The 12831-nt window shown below is 30.9% G+C and overlaps 1 protein-coding gene across 1 annotated transcript; it reads left to right on the forward strand.

The window, feature by feature from the left end:
• Window positions 1-1984: 1984 nt before the first annotated feature.
• LOC105803595 (LEAF RUST 10 DISEASE-RESISTANCE LOCUS RECEPTOR-LIKE PROTEIN KINASE-like 2.4) lies at window positions 1985-7804 on the forward strand. Its single transcript, XM_012635852.2, has 3 exons — window positions 1985-2927; window positions 6314-6370; window positions 6543-7804. The coding sequence occupies exons 1-3, from the start codon at window positions 2081-2083 to the stop codon at window positions 7610-7612; spliced, it is 1974 nt and encodes a 657-aa protein (XP_012491306.1). The 5' UTR covers window positions 1985-2080; the 3' UTR covers window positions 7613-7804.
• The last annotated feature ends 5027 nt before the right edge of the window (window positions 7805-12831 follow it).

Here is a 12831-nt window from a genome sequence, read left to right on the forward strand (position 1 = left end):
ACATTAAATCGATGATCTATGTTGGTGAGTGTTGGAAGTTGACAAAAGGGTGCAAGTGGTAAGTACAAGCTGCATTTATACAGAGGTCCTGGTAGTGGGAGATACAAAAACATGTTGGGTTTTATACATGCACTTCTGCACTTATGATGCAGGACCACCGCAAGCTTGATTCAAAAACCATCTGCAGTTGTATATTGACAACAGTTAAAGATATGCCCACCATTCCTGTATCGGTGTTGATTGTCGAAATGTAAGAACGATTTCAATACTGAGTTTCATATCGAAAGACATGGTTGGTTGAACATATAGCCATGGATCAGTTGCACGGAGATTGAGATGCGTCGTACAATGAACTCTAAGGGTGGATAGTCGCAATGCAAGAGTATGTTACAGGGATAGTCATTGAGTTGCAGACGTTGCCTTATACGATTAGGACAACCAACTACATCCGAGGGGAAAATAATTTTTCACTGGAGGTTTTTGACATTTGATCCATGCATTTGAGCTTTTCCCCACTATAACCCGTTTGTGCATATAGGTGAGACCTGGCTATACGAGAAATATACGCAGATCCTTCTCATTGTGACTGCACAATATGGGAATTGGAACTTGCTACCGATAATGTTTGCCATTGTTGAGGAAGAGAACATGAAGTCATGGGAATTTTTCCAAGAGAACTTGTAGAGGTATGTTGTCACTCAATACAACATTTGCATCATTCTCGATAGATCAAAGGGGATAATTGCCGCAATTAGGCATTCAGGTGTTTTGTAGAGATCCGTCTATTGCATCAGGCACATTGCGGTGAACTTCCACAAGGAATTCAAAAATGTGGATTGGCATAAACAAGTTTTAAAGCTGGGTAATTATCTGTCTCAATTTTTTTTCCATATGTTTAAAGTTTGTGAAACAACACGCAATATGTTGTAACGGTTCAGGGTACGTGTTGGAACCATATCGGTTTAAATTGAGACTGGTTGACCTCTAAGCTGATATGTAATGTCAAACGAATACTTCATTTTACCAATATAAAAAATCGTGTATTTTTAGGTCTGAAATACTGGTGCTGCCAATTGCTTAGGCGACTCCCAAAAAAATTATATTTTTTAAAAAATGTGATGTCATTGGTGGCAAGGGACAGGGGTGCCGTCAATTGGTTAGGAAGTTTCGATTTTACACTATTCGCTTTGCCTAGATTTGTAAATATTAGGGCCCTTATCCTATTTCAGTATTTATTTTTTATATTATTTAAATAAAAAACCTTTATATATTCCCTATTAGATACTTTTTTCAACTTTCTTTATTCTCATATTCATTTCTTTAAGGAATTATTTAAAGATTTATCATTAAGTATGAATGGAAGATTTAAACATAGGAATAACTTATATTAGAATGATATAAAATTTAAGGTTTTAGGCATTAATAAAATTTCATCGCATTATCAAAATTTAAAGACATGAAATTATTATTATACACTTATTCATATTCAACTGTTCTCCAACTCTAAGTTTTTTAATATATATATATATATATATATATATATATATATAAGTAATTAAAATAAAAAATCATAAACTTTAAATTTTACACGATTCTCAATTAATGAAGATTCAATGAAATAGAAAACAATTTAAAATGAAAAAAATCCATTGTCTAGAAACTAATATTTTTTAAGAAAATTGATTGAAAAAATAACTTGAAAGAAAAGCAAAATGATTAAAATTGTAAAATAAAAAATATGTTTGTTTATAATTTTAAAATTAATTATTTTAAATAAATGAAGAAGATAGTAAATATAGATCAAAATTTAATGCCTTAAAATTATGTTTTTTTAGGAGTTATACTTTTTTTTTTTTTTTACATAAACCTTTAGACTTTTTACTACCCAGTGATAAATTAGAACAGTGCAAAATTCAGCATAAACGTAAATCATATTACATGAGTCTTTTTAAGTAAACTTCATTGACGAGGACTTTCTTTTGATAAACTTTCCCTTTATTGAGGGCCAATCAATCCTTTCTGTACTTTCTCATTTACCTTGTTCAATCTTCCATCAATTCTCAGAAATTTTTTTTAAAAAATGAATAATCTTTGGTTCTCATCATCATCATCACCATTACCTTGTCTTCCACTTCTGTACTATTCCTTATTATTCATCATGTTTGGGTTTCCTCTTTCACTAAGCAATCATGAACTGTACGAGAACTGTCGTGATACAGTGTTCCGATGCGGGAATATCTCCGCCGGATTTCCTTTCTCTGGCGGTCAACGAGTGTCGGAGTGTGGACGACACGGTCTCGAGCTTCGCTGCGACAACAACAACAATACAACAACGATCGTAATTAGTAATATAGAATATCGGGTTCTGGGCATCGGCTGGGATCGTCATATTCTAAAGATTGCGAGGGAAGACCTCATCAAGTACGATGGCCTTTGTAGCCCTCAAATCGCAACTCGGAATTCGGTCCTCGATCCCGAGTTGTTTTCACCTGGTCCCGGTTATGCCAACGTTACTTTGTTTTATGACTGCCAAGCTTCCATCTCGTCACGCAATCTCGGGTTCTTCCCTTGCGATAACGCCGGTTCCACTTACAGTAACGTTTCCGTGGGGATACCGAATAATATCCAGCCGAAGGGATGTTCGGCTAATGTTACTGTTCCGGTTCTTCGATCTTCCATGGAGGGATCACTGAATTCTTCGTTGAGGTTGAAAGAAGCCTTGAACAAAGGAGTGGAGGTACAATGGAATTGGAAGGACAGCAAAGCTTGTGGGAAGTGCAATGATTCCGGCGGAGCCTGCGGTTTCTTTGGGCCGGCGGAGAATCAAACAATGTTCTGCTACTGCCCTTTCATGTTCGAGAATTCGCCCGATGACAGACAATGCCATCGCGTTGTTTCTTCATCATCACCAACGTCGTCTGCCCAAGGTATGTACTTTTTATCTGTATTGGTGTTGATAAGTAAGATCAGACTGGATTGCAACCTGAATTTAAAAAAAGAAAAAATCTTTATTCAAGTTTATTAGAAGTTTGATTTCACTATTTCAAAAACATTAAAAATAATCTTATCAAAAGCCTGATAGATAATCCGACAAATAATAATAAAACTTGAATTTTTTTATTTTATTTTTATATTATGAATCATGTAAAATAATTTAATTCATTTAATAACGTATTATCTTATGATTTTATATACTTTCAATTTTTATATAATAATCCTCGTTATAATAACTAAATTTTAGTAAAATTAATATTTTATGTTTTATTTTAATCATTTGCAACAACTTTTTACTTATAATATCAGCAACAACAATATTATAGAATACATTTTTTATCAAATTAATTTTCTATAATAGCATTTATTGAAAATTTTAGAAAGATTATAGTTATTTTATATTAATTATAATTTATTAAATAAAAATACAATAATTAAAATATTTTAATAAATTATTTAAATTTCACATTTAAAACCTATTAATAATATTTTATTAAATGAAAATAATCTTTAATGAGTGAATTAAAGATATCAATTCAATAAACTATTAAGTTCCCTAATAAATATTCTACTATGAATTTGGATCATTATAAACTTATAAATTTAATAATTTTATGATAAATTCATTAATTTAATTAGAAAACTCATACTTGATTAATTGAACTTGTTTAAATTAATCATGTGAAAGAATATAAAATAAAATATACATAAAAGTAATAATGCATGCATCTACTATATGTCTTTTAGTTTTGTTCATTTGATTCTCCTTTTTTCTTTTTTAACACAATTCACATTTACTTTATTTAATAGAAATTCATGTTATAAATTTTGTTGTAAATTTATAATAACTAATTTTATATAACAATATATTGTTATGAATATATAAACAACGGACAAAATCTTCATTATTATAAAGAAAATTTAATATATTATCAATGATAAAATTTTGTTATAAATAATTACTTTTAAAAAGATTTGGAATCATAATAAATTAATGCAAAAATAAACTTAAAAACCCATTATTTTCAAAATTTTTGAATTTCTTTTAAAAGTTAAAAGGGGTCGAATAAATAAAAACAACTCTTGTTTCTTGAAACCAAACACACAAAATGATAAATACAAGTGTTTTTAATTTTAGATGAATTGACAGATTGAGTCTTAACTCAGTTGGTATAGACATTACTCCCAATGCAGGAGGACGTGATGTTTGAGTGCGCTGAAGCGCATTATCCTCCTATTTATGTATTGGGGAGTAACTATAGGTAGTTTTAAACATTGTGTTAAAAAGAACACATATGATCAGAACCTATCATGAGATTGTTCAATAAAAATAAGTTTAGATGAATTGATCCGGGTTCAAACCCATATAAATGCAAAAAATATTCTCTCTTTTTTCAATTATTTTTTTAATATTAAATCTGGTATCCTAGTTCAAATCTAGATGAAATGTAATTTATTTTATTTTATTTTATTTGAGAAAATAGTTACTAGATATATATATATTCATGTTTTAATTATTATAAATAATTTTTATTTATCAAACGTGCTTTTTAATTTTTAAAAATAGAAAATGGAAATTATTATTTGAAAATAAAAATAGAAAATATTTTTAAAAATCAGATCTCATCATAAATGTGCTGGTAAAAGACATTACATGTTTAAGGAAGGCACATTCAAATTTTAAAGGTAATATTATTGAGAAGAACAATTTCAAACATAAATTATAAAATAGAGTAGAAAAAAGAGAGAAGAAAAATATGCTTAATAATAACATCTTTGAAATATACAAAACTTTACCCAAAAAAATTATATTTCTTCCGTCATTGTCAATCATTTAAAGCAATAATAACGTATTAATCAGCATTAATTTTGAGGAAAATTCAACACCTAAAATTGGATGTATCTAATTTTGATCCATTCATTTAGATTCTTTTATATCTCAATGATACGTCCTTTTATCAGATAATGACAAGGATGTTATTTAGATTTTCTATTTTTGGTACGATAATAAAATTAGTTTTTAATATTTAATTTTTTAGCATTTTTTATATCTTTTACTGGATCACTTTTATCCTTAACTTTTAAATTTTTGTTAAATTATTATTTTTAACTAAAAGTAATTGAACTATTAAAATTTTAAAACTGATGTGATTATTTGTATAACAGTCCATGTATATCATAAGAAAACGTAAAAATTAAGAAAATTCCATATTTTTTAAAAATATTAATAATAAAGTATAAGTGAATTATTATATACGTTGTTAAAATTTTAGCCTAATCAATTTTTTATTTTAAAAAAGACTAACATTTAAAGATTAAGGGTAAATAAAAAACAGATTAGAGATAAATATTTTTCACTAAATTTATTATTATATTTAATTTTTTATGATGTGGTATCATCTATTTAGCCAAACGTATATATATTATATTACACGGTTTTAGATTTCTATATGAAATGAGTAATTGATATGTGACAATGCCAAACATTTTATCACAACATGATTACTAATTAAAATTTCTAAATCAGAATTGGTTAAAAGAAAATATCATAATTGTACAAAATACTAGTGATGTATTTTAATGTGTCAATGAAATAAATTTGGGCTTCCAACAAAACCAATGTTTTATTCTATTGAAAATTCAAGGGTGATGTACATGCAACATATAAGATAAACTTTGATATACACATTGAGTTTATAGACAAAAATTAATTCATAATTCATAATTATTGTAAAAATATACATACTAATTTGAAATCATAAATAATAGCAATAAATTCCCATTTTTTAAATTATTTAAAATGTTAATTGTTTCATATTTAAATCCAACATACTTACCAATTGAGTCTTAACTCCATTGGGATCGGCATTGTTGTCAGTGTAGGAGGATGTGGGTTCGAGTGCGGTGAAACGCATTATCCTCCTATTTAAGGGTTGGAGAGGGGTTATGGATAATTCTAAGCATTGTATCAAAAAGAACAAATATAATAAGAACATATAATGAAATTAATATTAAAAAAAGTCCAACATACTTTGCAATATTATCTCAACTCAGTATGATTCGTAAAGTTATGCAATGAAACAAGTATTAACAATAATTCATATTTTAAATTTAATTAAAATTTCCTTGCTTTTTAAAAGATTTCATTTATAGTTTCAAAATTATATCTTAAACCATTTTAAAAACACATTTAGGATAGGGTAAAATTATTTGCACATTTAGTCCATGATCTGTTATCATTAGTTGATTAGATTTTTATTAAGTCTTTTAAATTGATTTTTACTCCTTCAAAATTTTCATTGCTATATTTTATTTGCAGAATCTGAATCCGAATCCAAATCCAAATCCAAATCGAGGCTGAATCTAGTATTCATAGGTATGAAACACTTTGTTGTTACGACAATATTATCTATTCATGAAATCTTCTGTTATTTGCTTTACGATTTCTTGTTTGGTTTTAACTGATCAAAGTTTTTACTTACTTCACCTTATTCATCTTCATTTATAAATGATTTAGTAAAAATTGATTAATAATGCACCATGAACAGGATTCACGGTTGTTGTAACCATCACCATTGTTTTGGTTTCTGCTCTATGCTTCTTCGTGTTAAGGTTGAAAGGGAAATCACTGTCAAGTCATCTATGGAAGGGAAAAAAGAATGACAATGCTAGGATCGAGGAATTCATCACAAAGTTTGGTTCTTTGGCTCCGAATCGATATTTTTATGGAGACATTAAGAAAATGACAAATAAGTTTAAAGATAAATTAGGTGAAGGAGGATATGGTAGTGTATATAAAGGAAAATTACCCGACGGACGTCTCGTGGCGGTCAAAATCCTGAGTGAATTCAAAGAAAATGGGGAGGAATTTATGAATGAAGTAGCTAGCATTAGTAGAACTTCTCACGTCAACATAGTGACTCTTCTTGGTTTCTGTTTTGAGAGATCAAAGAGAGCTTTGGTCTATGAATTCATGCCCAACGGATCTTTGGATGGATTTATTTATAATAAAGGACCACATAATCAAAGTCGTCAATTGGAGGGGAAAACTTTGTATAACATTGCACTAGGCATCGCTAGAGGACTCGAATACTTGCATCAAGGTTGCAACACCCGGATCTTGCACTTCGACATAAAACCTCACAATATCCTTTTAGATGAAAACTTCTGTCCTAAGATCTCTGATTTCGGTCTATCTAAGTTATGCGAACGAAAAGAAAGTATTATTGCAAATACAGGTACAAGAGGAACTGTTGGATATATAGCTCCTGAAGTGTTTTGTCGAAATTTTGGTGGTGTTTCTCATAAATCTGATGTCTACAGCTATGGAATGATGCTCCTTGAAATGATAGGAGGAAGAAAAAATATAGATATTGAGGGTTCCCAAACTAGTGAAACATACTTTCCCTCGTGGATAAATAACCATCTTGATCAGCCTATGAACTTCAATCTTAATGAAGTAATAGCTGAAGGGGAAGAAGAAATAACAAAAAAACTATTCACAGTGAGCCTTTGGTGCACTCAAACCCATCCAATAGATCGACCATCAATAACTGAAGTGTTGGAAATGTTACAAGGAAGCCTTCAATCATTGGTACTTCCGCCAAAACCCACCTAAAAATGTTGCAGACTTGTTAACTGGAGTAATTTGCTCATGTTGAAGCAATCTTAAGTAGATTTGGCAAAATGTACATTTTGATCTCATGTTTTTTTAGTGTTAGTTGTGTATATACAAATAGAACATACTAAATGTGTCAAAAATTTTATACATAAATATGTTATACATATATATGATGGCATGCTTATTAAATGTATCGTTTGTGGAAATAAACATTATAAATATAAACAGATTATATTGTTAGGAAGAATAGATATAAATTTCTGGAAGTTTTATTTTTATGAATTGTCCTGAAATCTATTACATATTTTAACTGAAAATTAATTAATACAATTTTCAGTAATGAGATCAATTTGTTGATCACTTTTAAAAGCATAGAGATTGTGCAGGATTTTTGCCAAATATGATACATATAAGAATCAAGTTAGGTTTAAGGGTTAGTAAAATTCATTTCGATTTGAAAAAAAATCAAATTTTAAATTAGTTGATTCAAGTTAAATAAGTCATTTGAGTTATTGGGTCAATTCAAATAATACTTTGAGTTATTCGAGTTGAATTTGAAAATATCCTAATATCTAAAACGATGTTGTTTTAAGGTCTAGTTTTGTTTCACTTTGATGTAAATACTCTTTTTAGTCCTTATCAATTCAAAAATTATAATAAAAAAACAAGTAAAAAGTAAAATTTATATAATATAAAAATCTAAAAATAAAAAAAGTATATAAAAATTTATTTTAAAAATATTAATAACAATTCATAATTTTAAAAAATAATCTTAATTATAAAAATAAAAATCTTAAAAACTTGTTATTTAAAATTCAAAAGAATTATAATTTTTTCCAGAATTGTACTAAATATATAAAAATAAAAATCATATAATATTTACATTCTAAAAATTTCAAAATTTTCAAATTTATATACTCTCAAATTTATTTACTCTAGTATTGTGAACAAGGTTTTAATTTGATTATTTTATTTTTATTTTAAATTTAAACCAAATAAATTTATTCAACTCAATTCAATTTGATTTTATTGAATCCAATTCGTAAAAGAATAAAAAATTAATTTAATTAATAAAATAAGATACATTAATTCGACTAATTCGAATTGGATTCCATACAATTCAACACATAGTACTTAATCAATTATAAGTTGTCTGTTCTAAAATAATGGCGGTTTCCAGGATATTCATCAACAATGTTCCCCCTAAAATCCATTGAAGATAACTGATCTGTGCAGTGCTCATCCAAATGAGTGCTTTCAAAAATGTGGATGAAGTGATAAAAGGGTTAATAGCGGTGGAAAGATGGTTGATGTGAGATTGTAATCCGGACATGTTTTCCTTGTAAACAACTTTGTTGTCAGTAGGAGTAGAAATTAGAGGAAGAGGGGTTGGTGAAGGTTAATCGGAAATCCACCAACATGGCTAACACCTTCCTAAACTAGAAGAGGACGACTTATGGTTCGTCTATTTATAAAAATTTAACTTCACCACATTTTTTGGTAAAAGAAAAGCTCAGTCAAAGACTGAAAGAAGACTAACAAAATTACAGCAAAGAAGAACCATTGAGACTATCATCACGTAACAGCCTCCCTGCACTAACCGGAGGTTGCTCAAAAGTGTGAAAATCGAAATCTGAAAGTCTATCGCGGTTGTAACCCATAAGCCAACGCCATTAGAATTAACAGTGACCCAACCTTTCGCTGGTGGTAGCCAAATGTCATGGCTTCCCTGCAAAGATCGAGCTTTTTCCTCCGACAGCCAGGTCCAAAAGATGGTTATCACGCAAGCCCGACTGAGGCTAACAATAGTTTCAGCACTCCAAGTCGAATTTGAAAAGAGGAAATTGCATCTATACTTCCAAAGCCTCCAACAAAGTATTGCAAAGAGAGTCCCCCATTCGCACTCATTAACATTAATCTGTAGCTCATTCCGTGTATTACTCATCATCCAACTCACAAAGGAAGAACTGAAAAAACTAGCACTACAAGTTACTACGCACTAATCTTGACCAAATCGATTTAGCAATCAGAAAATCTCGAAGAACATGTAACGTACTTTCCTCATGATGTCCACAAAGGCTATAAGAAGAACCGGTCGACAGGCCTTTCCTTACCCGTTCCATATTTGTCAGGAGGCTATTGCGTGAAGCTAACCACAAAAAGTTCCGAACTCTTTGTGGCACCCGTACTTCCAAATTACTTCCCATTTAGCATCCTTATCATTCCAATCTGCGTTGGCCAGAAGAGAATAAGTACAGATAAAGAGAACAAGCCATTTTCAGAACTTGACCAAGCAAACCTGTCCTCTTCCGCCATAGGATTTGGTGGAGGAATAGCAGCAACGTGCAACATGGTCGAGGCTTCCAACAAATGCTGGAATTTATGCCAACTCCAATTTCCATTAATATCAACCATATCGGAAACACAAACTTCATGATTTGGAGGGTTGGATTGAGTAAGATTTACAAGAGGCCCATGAGCCGGAATTCAATTGTCTCTCCAAAAACGAAATCTCCTTCCATTTCCCACTCTCCAACAAATATTCGTTTTTAACACATCCCAAATTTTTGCCAACAATTTCTCCGTACAAACGAACATTTTTGTTCCACAAATATGTTCTGGGTACCAAACATCAACCTTAGACTTGCCTTGATGATCAGAACCCAAAATGCTTCAGGATTATTAAGAAGGTTAAAGCCCATTTTAAGAAGAAAAGACTCATTCTTATAAGAAAATTTTCAAAGACCGAGACCACCCGACGAGATTGACTGACAACAATCCCTCCAATTCACAAGATGCGGTTTTCGCCTTTCATCTTAAGAATCCCAAAAAAGTCCTCGGATCAATTTCTCCAAAATGTCGCAGAGTTCTTTAGGGATCAGAGTTGTCTACATGCAATAATTGGGAATAGCAAAAATGATCGAATTAACCAAAGTAATACGACCAGCCATCGAAAGGAGCTTTGAGTTCCATCCGCTAAGCCGTTCTCGGATTTTGTCAAGAAGGAACTGAAAGGTACTCTTCATGACTCTTTAATGAAAGAGGGGCATCCCCAAATACATTCCTAAAGCATCGAGCCTTTGAAAACCCAAACTTTGGCTAATCGACCATGCCACATACCTTTGACATTCCCCGAAAAACAAATCTGATTCTTTCTAGCATTAACTTTTTGGCCCGAATAAGCTGCAAATTCGGACAAAATCTCACTAATTAAATTAGCTTGCTCCTCATCTGCTTTGCAAGACAAAATAAGATATCATCGAAAAAAAGGTGAGATACTGGTGGAACATCGTTTGACAATCTAATAGGCTTCCACATACTCAACAGAACAACTGAGATAATCTTTTGCCCAAGCTGCTCCATACCTTTACAAACAAATGCGGAGAAAGTGGATTACCCTGACGAATTCCCCGAATCGATTTAAAGCTTTCAACAATAGAACCATTCCAGAGAATTTGCATAATCGTAGAAACACAGTTAATAGTAACACGGACAAAATGATGAGGAATTCGAGCATCAATGAGGGACTCTTACAAGAAGTCTCACTTAATCTGGCCGCATGCCTTCTTAAAGTCCACCTTAATTGCCATCCAACCCACAAAACCTTTATAAATTTTCATAGAATGAAAAATCCTCCTAGGCGATCAAGATATTATCATTGATCGATCTACCTGAAACCACTTTACATCATTATTCTTGATGCTCACTAAATCATATGTAAGTTCAGGTTCAAAGAAAACTTATCAATCACATAACCTAACAGAAATATACTAAAAACACTTTAAGAAATTAACAATGATAGATGAAGGATGAAGACGAAGCTTTTCTGATTAGTGTATCTTGAATCATATAATGATAGATGAAGTTTAGTATTTACTGCTTTTTTTTTATTAATCATATATATAGTTATTTGTTTTTAATTCAATTCAATTCAATTTTTTATTTAGTTTTTCCCATAATGTTATATTATTAATGTGGAGCTGATGGTTTGGAAAAAAATTTTATGTGTCAAATTTTAATTAGTTGGTTTAACAATTGTTAACGGTGTTAACACTTTATTTCCTAATAAAACATATATTGATAATTTAGGTACTACATAATATATTTTCATAGTATAAGACATTTTATAAAATACATGTGCCATGACAAAACATATTTTGATGGTTGAGGTATATTAGACTTTTAAACTACAAATATAACTTTCATCATTTTATAAAAGTATGTGGACAAGAAAAGATGAGAATGAATGTATATTTGATCCATCTGTCTCCCACTTAAGTATGTTTTTATCTTTAATAATCAATCAATGGCTATAATTCACCCAAGCTTAAGTGAGTGGAAGTGGATTGTAGATAAAAGGTTAATCCACTATCAAGTTTTTAATTATTCTCAAGTCCTAGGTGAATTGCATATTAAAGGCCAAAAATTTTACCTTTAATCCAATCACTCTAGTTTTGTCATCTAACAAATTTTCCCTGTACTGTCTACAAACAAATCATTTATAATTCTATTCCCTAGTCAACTCATGAACTTGTCAATTTAGTACTCGGACTGTCTTGGTTTAAGAAAATTTAGCTCCAATCGAGTGGATTAAGTTGCTACTAAAACGCACGTAGTCTCCCAATATTTTGGGTTCCTTCTTTCATGTGTTCCTTTACAAATCTAAACTGGTATATATTGTTGCATGGGCTGCTGATTGGACCCAAAATTTGTTACATTGCCTTCCCCTGGTAAAGAAACCTTCTCCACAAGGTTCCAAGCTGGAAAATTCTTCAAAATTTCGTCCTCATCTTCTCATGTAGCTTGGCTCTCATTTGCACTATTCCATTGCACCAGCAGTTGAGCTACTGCCTGCTTTTCTTGTAACTTGACCCTGAAATCTAGTGCTGCCAACGCCAGCCTCGTTAATTTTTGTCTCCTTCAAATGGGATAGTGAAATCGATTCATGCATCATAGTGGGCACGAGCACTAATACCTCATTTTTTATGTTTGATCTCTACCCAGATAAGAAGCATTGAGTTAGGAAAGGTTCAGAGAGACTCATTGTATGGAGTACCATTTCTTCAAACCGTGCTTGGTACTCTTTGACAATTAACGTCTACATTATTTTAGTTAATTGGCATTCAAGCGACTCAATTTCCGTCCAAACAAATTAGCATCCACTACACTCGACTATTTGTCTCCTTTGCATTCATCAGAACCACTTCTTCGCCGGT

This window comes from Gossypium raimondii, chromosome 11 (genome assembly GCF_025698545.1).
Source record: "Gossypium raimondii isolate GPD5lz chromosome 11, ASM2569854v1, whole genome shotgun sequence".
Classification (NCBI taxonomy): domain Eukaryota; kingdom Viridiplantae; phylum Streptophyta; class Magnoliopsida; order Malvales; family Malvaceae; genus Gossypium; species Gossypium raimondii.